Source organism: Hemicordylus capensis, chromosome 4, assembly GCF_027244095.1.
Source record: "Hemicordylus capensis ecotype Gifberg chromosome 4, rHemCap1.1.pri, whole genome shotgun sequence".
NCBI classification, from domain to species: domain Eukaryota; kingdom Metazoa; phylum Chordata; class Lepidosauria; order Squamata; family Cordylidae; genus Hemicordylus; species Hemicordylus capensis.
Genome location: NC_069660.1, coordinates 239,467,144 through 239,484,949, shown reverse-complemented (window position 1 = coordinate 239,484,949; position 17,806 = coordinate 239,467,144). Strand labels below are relative to the sequence as shown.

The window sequence follows — 17,806 nt, the reverse complement described above, 5'->3', positions numbered from 1 at the left end:
GTAGTTGTCTAGGTAAGACAAGGGGCAGAATGAGACATGAATTGCATCAAAAGTTTCTAAAAGCTTCTTGTGCCTAAAGTTGTGCTGTCGAGTCAGTGTCGACTCCTGGCGACCACAGAGCCCTGTGGTTTTCTTTGGTAGAATATAGGAAGGGTTTACCATTGCCGTCTCCTGCGCAGTATGAGATGATTCCTTTCAGCATCTTTCTATAACGCTGCTGCCCAATATAGGTGTTTCCCATAGTCTAGGAAACATACCAGCGGGGATTCCAACTGGCAACCTCTTGCTTCCTAGGCAAGTTACTTCCCCACTGCGCCTACTTAGGAAGGTAAGTAGATGGCCAAGGTCTCCCTGAGTACTCTCAGGTAGAAGACACCTTTGTTAATTCAAGAGACAGAATTCCAGTACCACCCATCCTTCGTTTTAATTATCTGTGTCATCTCTATTTTTTGCCTTGATGACAGGGTTCAGTGATTGATAGGATTAGATTAAATGAAGATTGCTTTAAGTGGTTGGTAGATGACACCCTTTGTGTTGGTGTCAGTGTTATATGCATTTGCCAGCTATTTAAGCAATGACATCCTGCAGTATGGATGCATTTACTCGTAAGTTTTAGGCAGCAATCAGCATATCACTCATGTATTATATCACTGGATATTATGGATAAAATGCTGGGTGTAGAACTGCGGCCTTAAATTTTCATTAAGTTATAAGCTTTGGGCCTATTCCACCACACCAAAAGTAACATGAGAATTGGCTCTCAAAGTATTACTTTCAAGGTACACCTTAATTTGTGGCCTTAGAAATCCAGAGGAATGTAACATACAGATTTGATTACAGATATTTTAAATATTTTCTCAGTGGAATTCCAATCCAGCTTCATTTACATGAGAAGTAAAAGTCTAAAAGGAGTTTTTTTCTCCAGGTTCCTTTTGGACACCGTTTTCAGTGCTGTATAAATTAGGGTTTTTCTATCCTTGACAGAGACATATAGGCATGCATCCTTGCTACCACTGGGACAGGGAACACCATCCCACTAGCAATCGAGCTAAGCTTGATTAAATCATATAGTACTACAGTTCAATAAATATTAAACCAGCTTATATGCGTGATGAAAACATTTTCCCCCTTTCTGGCAATTCAATAATCTTTTAAAGTATTGTAAACAATGATTATATAAAATACGTGGACACATCAGTTGTATACAAATGAAGAAAAATGTTGTTACTTAAACAGAGCCTCTTTAGTTTCATACTACTAGTTATAAAAAACTTGCATCTCTCCCCTTTATCTTCAGTTGACAACCTTCATTGCTAGATTATGTCTTATTGGGTCACCTTTTCTAGGAAAAGGAGAACAATTTACTTTCTCCAGTCTATTCATATGCCTCAGAAAAAAACTAGATTAACCTGGCCTGTCTTGACTACGATTGCTAAGAATTGGCCACTTTGATATTACTAGCTTTCATTTTAAAAGGGTGAAGCTCTATTTGGAGACATCCAGGAAAACAGCCAGCCCTTAAGGTTTATGTATATTTCATATTGTCACTTCAAACATTTATTTTTTGTTATGTCACAATCCTTTCACATAACTGTAGTGCGTCACATTTCATATGAAACTGATACATATTTGAAAGCACCCCATGATACAAACTGTGACCCTATGAAAAGCGTATGTGTCAGAAAGAAGATACTTTCTGACATGTTTTTTCTACCGGGAGCATTCCCAGGCAGGGATTTTAGCTTGCATCCCCACTGGAATTGAGGATGTACGTTCACATATCAGTGAGATTTACCCGGAACTCTGTGCAACATATCAGAGGGCACTCCATACAAAATTTGGGTTCTTCCCTGCATATTAGAGCCTAGCACGATTTATGTCCAGGGTAAAAAAAAATCCACTTTTTGTGCTGGAGTATCCAATATGCCCCGAACTCACAGTAAACCCACATTAAAGCCTGCTTTCTGGGAAAGCTTATGGGATGCCATTTGACATGTAAGTGATTTTAAACAAGTGGTTTACCTGTGTGAAGACCATGTTGGTAAAGAATGTTTGAACTGGCCCTAAGATCTTCACAACTGTATAGAAGTCTCATTCTCCTTTTCTGTTCCTCAAATATTCAAAATAATTGATAGCCAGCTACTGTCACAGGTATTTCCGTTGCTAGTGCACTTCCTGGCAGTGTAGAACCAATTAGCGGTGAACAGGAGAAGCAGCAGCCAGAGAAACAAAATGTCATTATTGCCATCCTTAATGGCTGCAGTTTCTGCAACTGGGACTGGACTAGACCTCTCCTCTCATCCCCAAAGCTGGAAGAACCAGGGGCGTATCTAGGGGTAGGGCAGGCAGGGCACGTGCCCCGGGCGCCACTTGAAGGGCCACTTGAACCTCTGTGAGGCTCTAGATCATGCCAGGCTTTTCAGAGGCCATTTGAGCATGCGCGGTGGCCATTTTGTTTTCAGTGGCCTTTAAAAAAAAAGATTATTTTTAAAAACAGCCACTGCACATGCTCTAATGGTCCCTGCGAGGCCCTAGAGGCCAGCGGGGTGAGGGGGAATCTTTGGGGGGGGAAACACCCCAGCCTTTAGGAAGCCCCCCAAAGGGGCTACGGGTAAAAAAAAATAATAATAATAATAATAATAATATAAGACACTGTACACATATTCAGATTGGCACTATGTACAGAGAATCAGGGCTTGTGAATACTGAGCTGACGCTTATGAGCTAGGATTGTATTCATTTGCTCTTACTTTGCTTCTTGTGATAAGTGAGTTAAATGTGATGTCTTGCTAATATGGCTATTAATGGTGAGTTTGTCTTTGAATCGGTGTGAAACCCTTAATATTAAGGCCCGCTGGGAGTTTCTTGCTCTCTTTCTCTCATTTTAACTGTCTTTCTGAAAGACTAGAATATATTCCAAGCAGTGACACAGTTTACTCTGCATATCCTTTAATTATTTACAGAGTATCTGGGAAAAGTCAAATTCTCCATTTATTTTTAAAACCTATGTAATGGTGATGCTACAATGCATAGTAGAGAATTAGACAGGCACTTCTGTTTAGTTTTCCAAGTACATCTCCACATAGTATTTGGGTATTTGATGAGCCCCCACGTACTGAAATTTGTAGTTTTCCAGCATTTTTTGGTCTGGCTAAGTCCACTGCTAAATAGTTTTTGAAATATTAAAAGATTAACGAGCTTGACTTGTATTTTTCAGCTGATATTATGGTAAAGTTATCTGAAAGATGGGTGTCAGATGCTTGGACAGGGGGCGCAATTTCAGTGTTTGCCCTAGGCGCTATTTTCCCTAGATACACCTCTGCTTGGCAAAGACCATCACTTTGGATTTGTGGAAGTTAATTACCAAGTGGTTGTCCTTGAAGTAAGTGGCCAAAAGCCTAAGCACTCTCCTAAGGCCCACAGGACAGGAGTTTGGGAGATGGTAGCAGCAGTATTTGCATACAGCAGAATTGGGATAACTGCGCCCGCAATAGTTTGGGAATGTAGCACTGGATCAGAGAGATTATTAGCTAGGGTATTTGTGTAAAGATTGAACAGGGAGGGTGCCAAAATACACCCTTGTTTAACTCCTTTACTAGTGGTTATTAAATGTGAAAGTGAGCCTTGAGGGTTACATCTCACTTTTACACTGGTGTTATCGTAGAGCTTCTGATTAAGAAAGAGTAAGCGTCTATCAATATTATTTTATTATTTATTTATTTATTTATTCGATTTCTATACCGCCCTTCCAAAAATGGCTTAGGGCAGTTTACACAGAGAAATAATAAATAAATAAGATGGAACCCTGTCCCCAAAGGGCTCACAATCTAATATTAGTGTCTCTTAGTTTACCCCATAGGCTTATCCTCAAGATTCTCGGCCTTTTGGTTAAGAAATCATTTTCTACTGAAGTCATCTTTTAATGCAAATTTTACATATGAACAAGTACTTATATCAATCATCAGCTGAGAAGCAGGCTTTCTTGGTTAGAACAGTTGTCTATCTGGCCTATTGGCTAGCCTTGAAATCTGACCAAGAAAGCCTGCTTCTCAGCTGATGAATGGTATACAGTACTTGTCCTTAAGTAAAAATTGCATTAAAAAATATACAGGTGCCCAGGGCATTTATGGTTTATTTCACAGGATCCAATGACTGTGCAGTATGAAAGTTTAGTTGAGCCTAACTGATCCATGATAATAATCAGAGTAGGGTGAACATTTTGACTTTACTTTTAATAGCAATGTCTCAGAAAATTTTTTAAATGATTATTTAACACATTTTAATGACTCTTTATTGTCATTACCCTGCATGTCTTATGCATACTATCTTTACTATTATTTGACTTTATTGTTCAGGAGAACCCCGTTATTCGTGGGGGCTCCGTTCCAGGTTGGTGGGAGCACTGCAGATAGCGAAACCGTGGATAACTGAGTAATCAATTCAATGAGTTTGCTGGGGTTGGGTTCCTAGACCTGGTAAAAATGAAGGAGGGGAAGCAAAAACGGGCCAAATAAAGTGCCCTACTGTGCTCCATGGGTCTGTAGATGTCCAGCCATCTTCCCTAAATGCCTCTCAAGTCCCAAATGGGGGAAAACGATGACTTTGCCCAGGTTCCCCCCCCCCATTATTTTTTAACTAAATGAGCCACAGAATGGCTCCTGAACACAAAATGGAGGCCAAAAATGACCTCTGCAGTTATTTCTGGCCCTCTAGGATCAATGGATAGGTGGGATTTAACCCGTTCATATCTGCAGATATCGAGGCTGGGTGTCTTTTTTAAACCCACAGATACACAGAACCATGAATAGTAGTTCCGCGAGTAATGGGGTTCTCCTGTATTGTCAGCCAATTATTGGAAATGTATGTACATTGTGTTCATAAAAAAGACTGATGCTATTATTAAATATTACTATTAATTATTATAATTCAAGTAACAATGTTAATTACAATTTAGTCAGGCCTTATACCTTACTTAACTATTTTCACCAAATAACTATAATTATAGTTGGTATTTTCTCCCTGAGTCTTGCTATTATCGTCATGTTTTTGTTGCTAGGTATTTCTTTTGCTAGGTATTATTTTTGCTTCCCCCTCCCCCTTTTTTTTTACAGAGTTTCTTTGAAGGGCAGTCTGCACCATGGGACTCAGCTAAAAAAGATGAGAACCGAATGAAGAATAGATATGGGAATATCATTGCATGTAAGTGTTGACAGTATAATTGTACTACTGTGGAAAATCCTTTTAGTAACTGACAACACTGCCCATCGATACCCTACTCTGTGTGTCTGGAGTAAAAACAGAGCCCTAGTCACCTTAATAAAAAATAGGGGAGAAATATATGTGTCAATAACACAATATATTTTACTTCTGAAGTCTAGGGTCCTGGTGCACTTTCACAGAGCAAATATACAATTCCTTGTCCTCAAAATGTTACAGCTAAAACACAGGCTAAGACACAAAATGTTACAGCTAAGTCACAGGCTATAACAAATGTACATGTCTGTGGACATTCATTTAACATGGGGATGGGAAGGGAAATCCAATTAAAGAAAGCAAAGTGCTCCTAGAGACATTTATTTTAGTGCACTTTATTTCCATTTATTTTAGTAGGAATTTGAGCCAAAGAAAATGTGATGTTTGTTAATCACATTATTACCCCTTTGTTTTATTTTGTTTCCCCCCGCTTAAATAGTAGCTGCAGGAAGCACGACAAGACTTGTATTTTTAAAACACACACGCACGTGTGTGCGTGCGTATGGACATACGCACGCGCGCACACACACACACACACACAGAGTAGTCTCAACAAAAACTGCTTCTCCTGAAACTGCTACTTGCTCCAGGGGAAAAAGCTGCCATGGTATCAGTGTGAGAAAAAGGTTCTTCTCTAGAGCAGGGCTGCTCAACTTTGGCCGTCCTCAGATGTTGGCCTTCAACTTCCATAATCCCTGGCTGTTGGCCACTGTGCATGGGGACTATGGGAGTTGTAGTCCAAAAACAGCTGGGGCACCAAAATTGAGCAGGCCTTCCCTAAAGCTATGCATCACTGAAAAGATCGAAATCAGTTCTGGTCCAGATTGAGGGCATCAGTCCCCCAATGCACTGTGCATTCCTGGAAAGATCAGGATCTGATCCATTCTGCAGCAAGTACACTGGTTCACTGATATACTGGGGGGTTGCTGCATTGAATTGATCTGACTCAATGTATTAGGGGCCTTAGCTGTCAGCAGTATACCGTAGTGGGCCCTCCACATGTCTTTTAACTTCAAAAAGCTGCTATCTTGATAGGTAGCAGTGGACCCTGTTTCTTCCTTGGCATCTACTCCATTATGCTCGAGGGAAGGAAGCAGCTTCATGTTATTGCATCTTTTCTCAGAGTATTACTGGGGGAAGAAAATAGCCATGCCCTATGAATAGAGGCAGCAGCTTTTCTCTTTTTCGTAAAAGAATGAAGAGGCCAGCACACTGCTGCCAAGTAAGCCATTTCAATCTGATACCGGATGTATTGGGCTTCCTTCTATTGGGAAATAATCAGTCCAATTATTGGCCTGATTTGATTCATAGCCCTGCTCCCCCTGATCTTAATTGCAGGGAGGTGGCTGCTATTTAAGTGGGGGGGAATACAGAAACAGTATAGCAAACTCTGCAATTAATGTAATATGTACTTTGGTCCCTAGACTTAACTATTTTTTATTGGATTGGGCCCATTGTGGCTAGAGTTTTGTATAAAAATCAGGTGTGAAACTAACATATTCAAACACTTACTAAATATTTGGTTGGAACTGAGTAGTGCTTTTAAATATGTGACCTGCCAGGGAATTGAAAGCATGCATGCTACAGGAAAGCACCTTAACTATCTATTTCCTAACTTATAAGATCTCCTTCAGATAGATATTTCCTGAATTGAATAAATGAATTGAAAATTGAATAAATGGCGGTGGGGAGGAAGAGAGAGTGTTCTGGAACAAGATACAGTGGCCAACATTCAGACTGATGAAGCATATGTGCAGTGAACACACAACACATGCTTTGAGGGAAGGGCAATTTTCATCAATTTCCCCTTTCCTCTATAGTCGACCGTGACTCCTAAACATATGTCCTGAGGGACATGAAACCCTCAGGGACATATTTTCAGGAGTCACAGTTGGCTACATAAGGAAGAGAAGTCTGATGAAAATTACCCTTCTCCCAAAGTATGTGCTGCACATTCACTGCACACATGCTTTATCAGTCTGAATGTTGGCCAGTATTTTTAAAAAGAGAGAATATCACATTTATTAAGTAAACTGGTACCACTAGCAGAAATAAGAATTTCTTTTTAAAATAATATATAATATCTGCATGTTTCTTCTTCCTTTATCAACTTGTATGCACTCATTGGGGTCCACAGATACACAATTCTAATCCAGTCTTAGCTGTGCCAGCTACTTGTACCAATTACTTAGGATTCCCCTGCTTAGGCTGACAACAAGACTCATATCTTTACAGAGCAGTGACAAACAGCAGAGTGAAAACAAGATAAAAATATTAGATGCACAAATCAATTGTAATTTACAAGCTATATTGAAGCCGCTAAGAGCAGCAAATGTTACTTTGATCACTAGGATTCAATTTAATTTTAATGTCATCAATATTTAGCAATGAGAAAGTGTGTGTTAGATGAAAATGAGTTGTTTGGGTTGTCAGTATAAACTTAGAATAATTGAGTAAACCTTAAATAATACAAATTGGTGAAGACTCTAGCACTTGAGATTCAGAAAAGATGATTAAGGGAGAACTTGATGGAAGTTGATAAAATTATGCATTATGTACGGAGAATAAATAAAGAGAAATATTTATCTACGGTGCTAGGGATTTCCAATGCTATAGATTGACAGGAAAAAGAAAGGAAGTACTTCTTCATGCAATGAACCATTAATCTGTATCACAAAGCCATACATGGGTTATCATATGGAACATGGGGAATGCTCTCTTTCAACATACTGTTGGCACCAACTAAAAACTAAACAGGGTAAAAGCTTTTCTCCATGTGAAATAAACCTCCATGTGAAATATTTTTATATGTGAAATATCCATATTTTAGGAGGTAGCTTTTCATACAGATTAAATCAGTAGTTGAAATAATACAGTTGTCACTTGGCTCCAACAAGTCCCATAATGTTCTCAGCTCTTGAAATGACTGTCAGAGCATCCAGAGGAGTTACTACAATAGTCCTGGGGCTCTTATTTTGGAAGTATTCTGAATTGCTACCTCATTGTAGGCCTGAAACTTTGGTGTCTTAAGCTTCAGAGATGAAGCTTATTCTCCATAATGGACAGGAGACTTGCCTCCATGCAACTCCCAGAAGTGTGCCCCTGATACAGCTAACTCTTAGTTCCACCACATCACCTGAATATGATCTGTTCAGATTCCAGAACCAGACAAAATGAATCTCTCTAAATAAGGGAACTTGTTTACTTGCTTGATATTATATGAGCTATTTCCCAAAGACTAAAGCTTATGTTTTGTAGTAGTTTATTATCCTACACTTACAAAGATATAACCAGATCTGTGAGCATTCTATTCAACTAATTTCTGTAATGGAAATTAATAACAACTTAGCATTAAAACAGGACTTTTCTGCCACTGACCACTCCCATGGGGGAATGAAGAATTTGTCTCCTTTTAGTTCAGCAACTACGTAATTTATGAATCAGTTGAAAAGAAAAGGAGCCAGAGCATGCCTTTGTTTAACACTTCTCATGGCTAGCACCTTATTTGCACAGCCACCCATGTTGGTAGATCTTACTTGTAGAACAGCATTGGAATATAGAATTCAAATTAATCTACTGTCAGGATACTTTGCCCACAGAAGTTCTCAGTCAATTGTGTTGAAGGCTATTCTTAAATTGGCAAGTGTGGTATACAATCAGGTTTTGAGATGTAAAGCATTACTTCCAATAAAATGAGACACAACAAAACAATTGTCTGTTGTGGACAATAACCATGCCCAAGCTGTTCAACATTCTCAACAAATTAGTTCAGGAAAGTGTTAGAGGTACGGGTGAGATAGATGCATTTATTCTAGAATAGACATGCACAACTTCAAATTCATGAAGCTGAACACAGCCTTCCTGGTATGCATTGTGGTCTACCAGGTGCTGTTCTGTAGTTCTAGGTAGGCAGAAAAACTAGGGGAATTGCCAAACCCCTGATGGTCTTCCATTCATGACTGGTAGACTGCATTTGATTTGATAGGTCATAAATTGTGCAGACCTATTCTAGAATAATCCCAGATTAGAAACTTGGGTGTATGTAGATCACGGATATTTTAATATGACACACAAAAATTTAGGAATTTGAGGCAATGACCTTTAAAATATATATATTATATCAAAGTGGTGCTATAATCTTGAGGCCAGTGCCAGGAAGTCTGTAGAAGATTACAGCACCATGGCAGTAATAGATTCATCTTCCAAAACTTGTCTATAAGTCCCCTATACCTAGAAAGCCAAGCTTCTAACACATGTTGTTTAAGGTCTGTTTCTTTAGTCAGCAAAGCTAAAGATACTCAACTAGAATGCCACCTTTTATGTAATAGAGTCTGTGACCTCATTACCTCATATGGCCTAAGGCCAACCATGGCACTTTCCCCATGGGTCAGTTGGCTACTGCACTTAATTTCCTTCTGGATCAGAGATTTAATTAAGCATGTAGCTAGGTAAACAATGATGAGCACTAGTGAATAAGCATTCATCCTGTTGAAGATTGTCTCCAAGGATCAACAAATGAATAGAGTGTATGTACTTAAGGCCTTGAATGCTGGGGAAGAAAGTATTTAACCAACCTCTTATCAGGAGAGCTCTTGATTTAAGGGTAGGACCCTTAATGAATAGGGTTTACACAAGGGTGGAACTTTTGCTGATACAGGGTAATGGATTTTGAAATTTACATTTTAGCTGACACCAGGTATATTTAGAGGAGAGCACATGACTGGATAGAATAATGGCATATTGAATGGACTATTTGCTGGCAACATGAAGATAGATCAAAGAAAAATTCTTATCATTGATGCTTTTAAAATGATTATTTTTCCTGGCACGGCTACTTTAATTAAAAGTGTGACAGCTATCCCTCTAACCATCCCTCTAACCATCAAATAAATATACTGTAAACATAATATCTGAATAAGTTTAAAACAGACAGTCTCATTACCAAATGCTCATCCCACTTCAGTAAGCAGTAGGATCTGTTTCCTTGTAATAAGAGCAGGAGAAACTTATGCACCATCTTTAGTCATTACATTGTATGTGCATTTAGGTGTCTGTACACACATACATGTTTTTGTCTGGATGGACTTACTGTACATACATTCATTTAAAAAGTAAACTGAGTACAGGCCTCTACAAATGCAAGGTCAGATAGGAAGTGTACTACTGCATGTGTGCTGAATATAATATGTGAATAACTGCATATGAATACAGATCTGTACATGCATATACTGTACACAGACTGTAGCACTGTGCATGGTTACAGCCAGGGGTGCTCCTAGGTAATTTCGGTGCCTGGACCCGAAGGGCTTCAGACGCCCCCCCCCCCCCACAAGTTAAAAATAGAAGTTATTTTCGGGGGGCCTCTTGCCTAAAGACTCCTGCCTACTGCAACCCCACCCCACCCTGCCACTTCCCCATGAAAATATTAAAAAATTAAAGTCATACCATGTAAGCGGCTGGGGTGTGAAGGTGAGTCGAGCAGGCCTCCCCCACCCCCGTGGGCCTGGTGGTGTGGTGGTGGCGTTAGCGGGCGGGTGAAGCATGATCGGCAGCGGCTGCTGGGTTCAACGTCTTGGCCCACCAGCCCTTGAGAACTGTGAGGAGGTTCTTCGCAGTTCTCACGAGGACGCCGTTCTCGCAAGGAACAGTGTCTTTGTAAGACCTGCAAGGAAGCTCCTCGCAGTTCTCAAGGGCCACTGGGCCGAGAGGTCGAGACCTGCGGCCTCTCCCAGGTCACGCTCGGGGCGGGATGGAGCATGCAGCACAGCCACAGCAGTGCAGCCCCATCATTCCCATCCTCACTCCCACCCGGCCCCCATCCACTACTGCGGCGGCCTGGGCAGATGGCCGCCTCCAGCACTACTCGGAGGCACCCCCAGGCAGCAGAGGACCGGGCCAGATCTCCGTGGCCCAGTTCTAAGAGCACCTCTGGTTACAGTTCCGAAGCTAGTCAGACATCCTGCCCCGGCTTGTCACTCGCCCTCTAAGCCTAGCCACTCACATTGAGAGCTGTGTTTGTCTGCACAGGGAGATGCCACAACCAGGATGGGTGGCGCTACTGTGATCGGCAGTGTGGATCACCCCAGGCTACCGATCACAGAAATACAGAGTTTCCCTGTGCAGACAAATGCAGCTGTGACCATGAGTGGCTAGTTTGAGGGGGTGAGTACACACTGGGGTGGGACTTCTGACCAACAATTCAGCGCTGTAACTGTGAGCAGTGCTAATATTTGAATTGGGCTAGTGTGTGTACTGTAAACTCTCGTTGAACATAACTTGTAAACAGGACCATGGTGTCCTATTTTTTTAAAAAAAAACAACCCACCCAAAAACAACCCACCCAAATTCACATATAAGCTGATGGGATCTGAGCTGTCGGTGACTGACCAGAACTCAATCTTGCGGTGGTGGATAGCTCCTTGACTCTGTGCAGTGCTGACTCAGTGCGCAGCAGCTGTGAAAAAGGTAAATGCCATGCTTGGGATCATTAGGAAGGGAATTGAAAATAAGAATGCTAATATTATTATGCCTTTGTACAAATCTATGGTGTGGCCACATTTGGAGTACCACATACAGTTCTGATCACTTTATCTTAAGAAGGATATTGTAGAACTGGAAAAGAAGAGGTCAACCAAGATGAGCAGCGGCCTGGAGCACCTTCCTTAGGCAAGCCTACAGCATTTGGGGCTCTTTAGTTTAGAAAAGAAGTGACTATGGGGAGAATTGATAGAGGTGTATAAAATTATGCACCGAGTAGAGAGAGTAGACAGATAAATTTTCTCCCTCTCACAACACTAGAACCAGGGATCATCCCATAAAACTGAAGATTGGGAAATTTAGGACCGACAAGAGGAAGTACTTTTTCACACAGCACATAATTAATCGATGGAATTCTTTGTCATGGGATGTGGTGATGGCCACCAGCTTAGACAACTGTAAAAGGTGCTTAGACAAATTCATAGAGGACAGGTCTATCACTGGCTACTAGTCTGGTGACTGTTGGCCACTTCCAGCCTCAGAGGCATGATGCCTCTCAACACCAGTGCAGGGGAGCAACAGCAGGAGAGAGGGCATGCACAAGCCAGCATGGTGTAGTGATTAGAGCGCTGGACTAGGATTGGGGAGACCTGAGTTCAAATCCCCATTCAGCCATGATACTTGCTGGGTGACTCTGGGCCAGTCACTTCTCTCTCAGCCTAACCTACTTCACAGGGTTGTTGTGAGGAGAAACTTCAGTATGTAGTACACCGCTCTTGGCTCCTTGGAGGAAGAGCGGGATATAAAAAATGATTTATTTATTTTTTAAAAAAAACACTTCTTGCCTGTGGGATCCCCAGAGGCGTCTGGTGGGCCACTGTATGAAATAGGATGCTGGACTAGATAGGCCTTGGGCCTGATCCAGCTGAGCTGTTCTTATGCCCTTGTAATATCTGTTTATTTAAGCACAGCACATTGCAAGCAAGCTGACTTTTAAATCAGGCCCTGCAACTGCTAATTTTGCATTCAATCCCCACAAAACAACAGTATGCACTCCCCACAGCTTCCCAAGCCGCTTCTTGTTTGATGAATGCCCAGATGTCTTTCTCTCTCAGTCCAAACTACAAAAAACTGCTTCTCTACACCTTAAGTTAGCTGAAGAGTATAGCATTCTAAAGGCTGGAGAAGGTTTTTAGATATAAGCCTCCACAAAACCAGTGGGAGACCCATTCATAAACTTGCAGCAATGTCTAATATAAAGCAATTTAATAACTTTGTGCCACATGTTACCGTTGAAATGACTTTGGTATAGCTAGATGGAGGTACAATATTTTACTATCAACATCATCATGCCCCTTTTTGTCACAACTTATAGGTTTAGTATTTATTTACGGTCTTTGACCAAATGATACAACACATTTACATTTACAAAAAACAAAACATACTTTCAGTAAATTTGAAACATTAAATAAAAACCAGTTAATCATTAAATAAAAACCAGAGTGGAGTACATGTACATATTGTAGCTTCCCAGAAGCCTTAGAAACTCTATTCTTTTGAGGGCCGTAATCTTGAGGCCGCATAACAAAGCTTGGCTACTGCAGCAGAAGTTGATATATCCTTATCATCTAATAAGTGCGTTACCACCAGGTCATCGTCTTTTCCATTCAGATCTTTTAATAATGGACCTATGCATATAATTAGCAACATAATATAAAGCCAGTGTAAAAGCAACAAAAGCCCCACTTTCACTTGTTGCCTTCCTACAATCTCCCACTAAATATATACCTTCAATTTTTCTATACACAATGAGAAATAAGCTTTTGTAGCATCAAGGTTGTGCTATTTTGGTCCTCCACTCACCACCATTTTGCAAAAGTATAAAACCTTGTTTGGAAACAGATTAGCTTGAACAAGGAAATGCATGTTAGAATGTGGTTTCCTCTAAAAAGTAACTGTTTAAATATGAGACTTTTAAAGAGCGTGAAACTACAACCATAATGCACTCACCATCATATGTGTTTGCTTTAGAGGAAAATAATTTACATAATGTAGTTCCTGTTTGCCTTACAGAGCCCAAAGAGTTAGCTAGTTCTTCAGGATTGTTTACTAAATAACTAAGGTTGTATACCACAAAATAGAAGGTTGTACAGATGACACGTATTTTTCCAGCAGAACCTACTTATAGGAGAGTGCTCAACAGAGGAAGAACAGTTTGCAGTCTTAAGCTAATATTATGGCTGCACAAACTTCCTAAATTCCAAATGGCCTTCAGCTAAACATGTCTTGTTGATTGAGCTATCATAGCAGAAAATTTTTCAGAAATAATCTTGAATTATAAACTGAGCACAACATGGAATCTGTTCCACTTTGTTAAAGCTGAGTAGACAGCCATGATTTTATCGTTATATTTTTCCAGGTATCACTTTAATGATATGGTTGGGGATTATGCAGAATGCATTAAAAGAAATCATCTTTTCTCAAATATATTAGCCCTATTCAGAAGTTACGTTGTATGAGGGTACAGATATCTGCACAACTGCACATGTTTTGTGTGAATGACTATACCAGCATTCATTTTAGTACAGGCCCCTCAAACGCGTGGAATACATAGGAATTGTACTGCTATACCTGTGTTCATAATATGTGAATAACTGTACCTGTAAAGAGAGTTGTACAGTCATTATATGTTGAGCATAATACATGGATAGGGCTTTGTGTGTTTGTGTGTGCACTATTTACAGTTTCTGCCATTTATTGGTCATTTAAAGGCAGTATAGAGCTAGTCTTGTGGTAGCAAGCATGACTTGTCCCCTTAGTTAAGCAGGGTCTGCCCTGGTTGCATATGAATGGGAGACTAGATATGTGAGCACTGTAAGATATTCCCCTGGAGCCGCTCTGGGAAGAGGAGAAGGTTTCAAGTTCCCTCCCTGGCATCTCCAAGATAGGGCTGAGAGAGATTCCTGCCTGCAACCTTGGAGTAGCCGCTGCCAGTCTGTGTAGACAATGCTGAGCTAGATAGACCTATGGTCTGACTCAGTATATGGCAGCTTCCTATGTTCCTATTTTGGAAAGCATGCTGCGGGCAAAACTACACATTAGATTATGCATGCCATTGATTTTTGTGCGCTTGCACAGGTGACCGTTCCATGAGGCAAGGTGATGTGGTTGCCTGAGGCACAGGTGTAGAGAGGGCCAGAAGGGGCAGCAAGTGCTGGACTCCCACTTCAGCACCACCTCCACCATTCACTGTTGTCACACTGTTTGCCTGCTGGATCACCCTTTTCTTTTTTCCTTCCTTGCCCTGCTGGGATGCACCTCTTTTTTCTCCTCACTCTCTTGAGCTAGGAATGCTCTGGCCACTGCTGCTTACCTTGGCTAAGCATGCTCATATGTTGCCACCATTACCCCGGCAGCATTGCCTGAGCCCCCACCTGCAGATTATAAAAGGCATTATATTGTCTTTTGCTTCCAGCAGCATTGCCGCCATGTGGGGAGCTACTTGGAAGGCTTCTGTATTGCTGGTGGTGGCATGGAAAATAAATGGCATACATGTGAATAACTTTCAAACTTTATTTATTTATTTATTTATTTATTTGACTGATTGAGTGATTGATTGATTGATTTCTATACTGCCCTTACATTTATTTACCACTTTTCAGTCAAACTTCCCAAAGCTGTTTACATAAAAGCACCAATAAATAACCATACAAGCAGTATATTTACAGCTAAGGTTGCCATCTCCCCCGGATTTCCAGATAGTGCCCAAATTTTAAGCAAGTTGTCCAGATTGCTCAGCCCTCCCAGATTTGCCCAGATTCCCAGCTTTCATCATCATCATCATCATTATTATTATTTTTTTAAAAGACTAAGGTCTGGCCCTTGTAGAAATGGAGTTATGAAGCAAAATGAAGCAACATTTTGAAGCAACATTTTTTAGAATGTGAGCCCTTTGGGGACAGGGAGCCATCTTATTTGTTTGTTATTTCTCTTTGTAAACTGCCCTGAGCCATTTTTGGAAGGGCGGTATAGAAATCGAATTATTATTATTATTATTATTATGATGATGATGATGATGATGATGATGATGATGATGTGCGGTCATTATTCTGCTCAACCACTGGACTTGGAGTAAGGCAGGTAAAGCACAGGAGGCTGGCTGGGAGGGATTCACAATTTGTAATCTGAGGAATGTTGCCTTTGTTCTTTGTCAGCAGGGGATCTCTATAGGGCAGTTGACAGGATAGCTTAATTTGATGTAAATCACTGCCTACCTGTGTATTGTAATGTTTAAGGTTTTTGGCTTTATAGAGCAATATATTCTATGCATGCCTACTTTGAAGTACCATTGGTTTCATCAGATGGATTGCAGCCTAACTGAAAAGCTCACTATATTTTTTGTTCCATTGCAGCTATTAATATATCAAACTTTGTATAGTCTTCATTTATTTTCATGGAATTTTCTGGAAGAAAATTATTTTGCTCTGGTAGATATTGAGAGCAAATACAAGTCAACTGGACAGTGAATCTGTTAATTTGCATAACATGCAAATTATTACATAGGAAGCTGCCATATACTGAGTCAGACCACTGGTCCATCTCGCTCAGTATTATCTACACACAGACTGGCACCAGCTTCTCCTAGGTTGCAGGAGCTAATTTGGCAAGCTAATTATTATTAGCTTGCCAAATTATTATTATATTGGCAAATTAATTATTATATTGGCAAGCTAATTTGTATAACATGCCATTAGGGTTCCCGTATTTGGAGAGCTTGAATATGGCAACCCTGTTTACATCTTTACAGGCCATGCTCCTTAGGCTCTGTCTCTCCTCTCCTCTCTTCAGAGCAAGATGGCTCTTAGGTAGCCCCGTCATGACAGTTGAGGCAGGGAGAGGCCACAATTATGGTTGTTGCAAGGCGCACCCACAATGCAGACGTCTTTCATCTGCTAGCTATACTGTAAGAATCTGTTCTGTTTATAAGTTTGGCAGGCAGACAGTAAAATGGAGCAGACACAAATCTAGCCATGCTTTCTGTGTTTCCTTTTGCATTGTGCATTCATCAATCTGATTAGTTCACAGAATAACCATTGCAGACTACAGAAGACTACAGAAGCAGAAATCTTTCAAGTAGCCTTGCACATGGCATCACTAACATAAGAAAATGTGATAGTCTGCAAAGAACTATCAAACCAAAAGGGTAATCTGCATTTCCATCAATGAAAGGGAATTGCAACTAGGCTATGAAAGTCATGCCATTCCAAAGTTATCATTAATCTGATGGTTCACTTTAAACTCTGCTAGAAAGAACTCCTTTGGCTAGAAGTCCATACATATTTTTGGATGAATACACCCCCACCCCACCCAGCTTTTATTATGTCCTAAGAAAGAGCACCAGTTGAAACAGACAAGGTAATTAATTCCCCAATAAACAGTTCACATTAATCACAGCTTTGGGTGGTGGGGGGCGGAGTTCTGTTTTGAAATAGGTTTCTTAAGTAATCATGGTGCTGTAAGGCCACAGTGTAACTTGGGCACTTTATACAGTGTTCTCTTTAATACACACATGTGACTATTTGATGCTGACTGTTATTTTGTGAGTAGGGAGCAGAATACAAGTTTAATGCATTTTTATGTGTTCTATTTCAGATGATCATTCTCGAGTTAGACTGCAGACCATTGAAGGGGACGTAAACTCTGACTACATAAATGGAAATTATATTGATGTACGTATACTCATCTATACAACACATTTAACAATATTATTCAAAGAAAGAAACAGTTCATTTATTGGCTATTTTAAAAGAATTTTGTGCATGATCAGAATGCCAGTTGCTAAATACTTTGAACAATCATAGTCAGGGGATCTCATATGTATACTATGACAGTAAAACTATAATAAAACAATACAGTTGACAGTAAAACTACCAAAACTTTACTAATAAGAAAATTAAATCAGTCATTTCCTAAAAGTACCACATTCTGAGGTGGAGCCTTGCCAATAATTTTATCTGGCTCCTTTTCCTCCTGAAGCTTATGTGGACATAATAAAATGTCCACATGAAGAAGGAGA

General features: G+C 40.3%; 1 protein-coding gene across 13 annotated transcripts in view; it reads left to right on the top strand.

Moving 5' to 3' along the window:
- PTPRM (protein tyrosine phosphatase receptor type M) overlaps positions 1 to 17,806 on the top strand; it is a 665,945-nt gene that overhangs the window by 574,356 nt on the left and 73,783 nt on the right. For all 13 annotated transcript variants that reach the window (XM_053243122.1, XM_053243114.1, XM_053243112.1 and 10 more), the window contains 2 exons: positions 5,112 to 5,199; positions 17,383 to 17,459. In XM_053243122.1, coding sequence (XP_053099097.1) covers positions 5,112 to 5,199; positions 17,383 to 17,459 — 165 coding nt within the window. The remainder of the gene's footprint in view (positions 1 to 5,111; positions 5,200 to 17,382; positions 17,460 to 17,806) is intronic.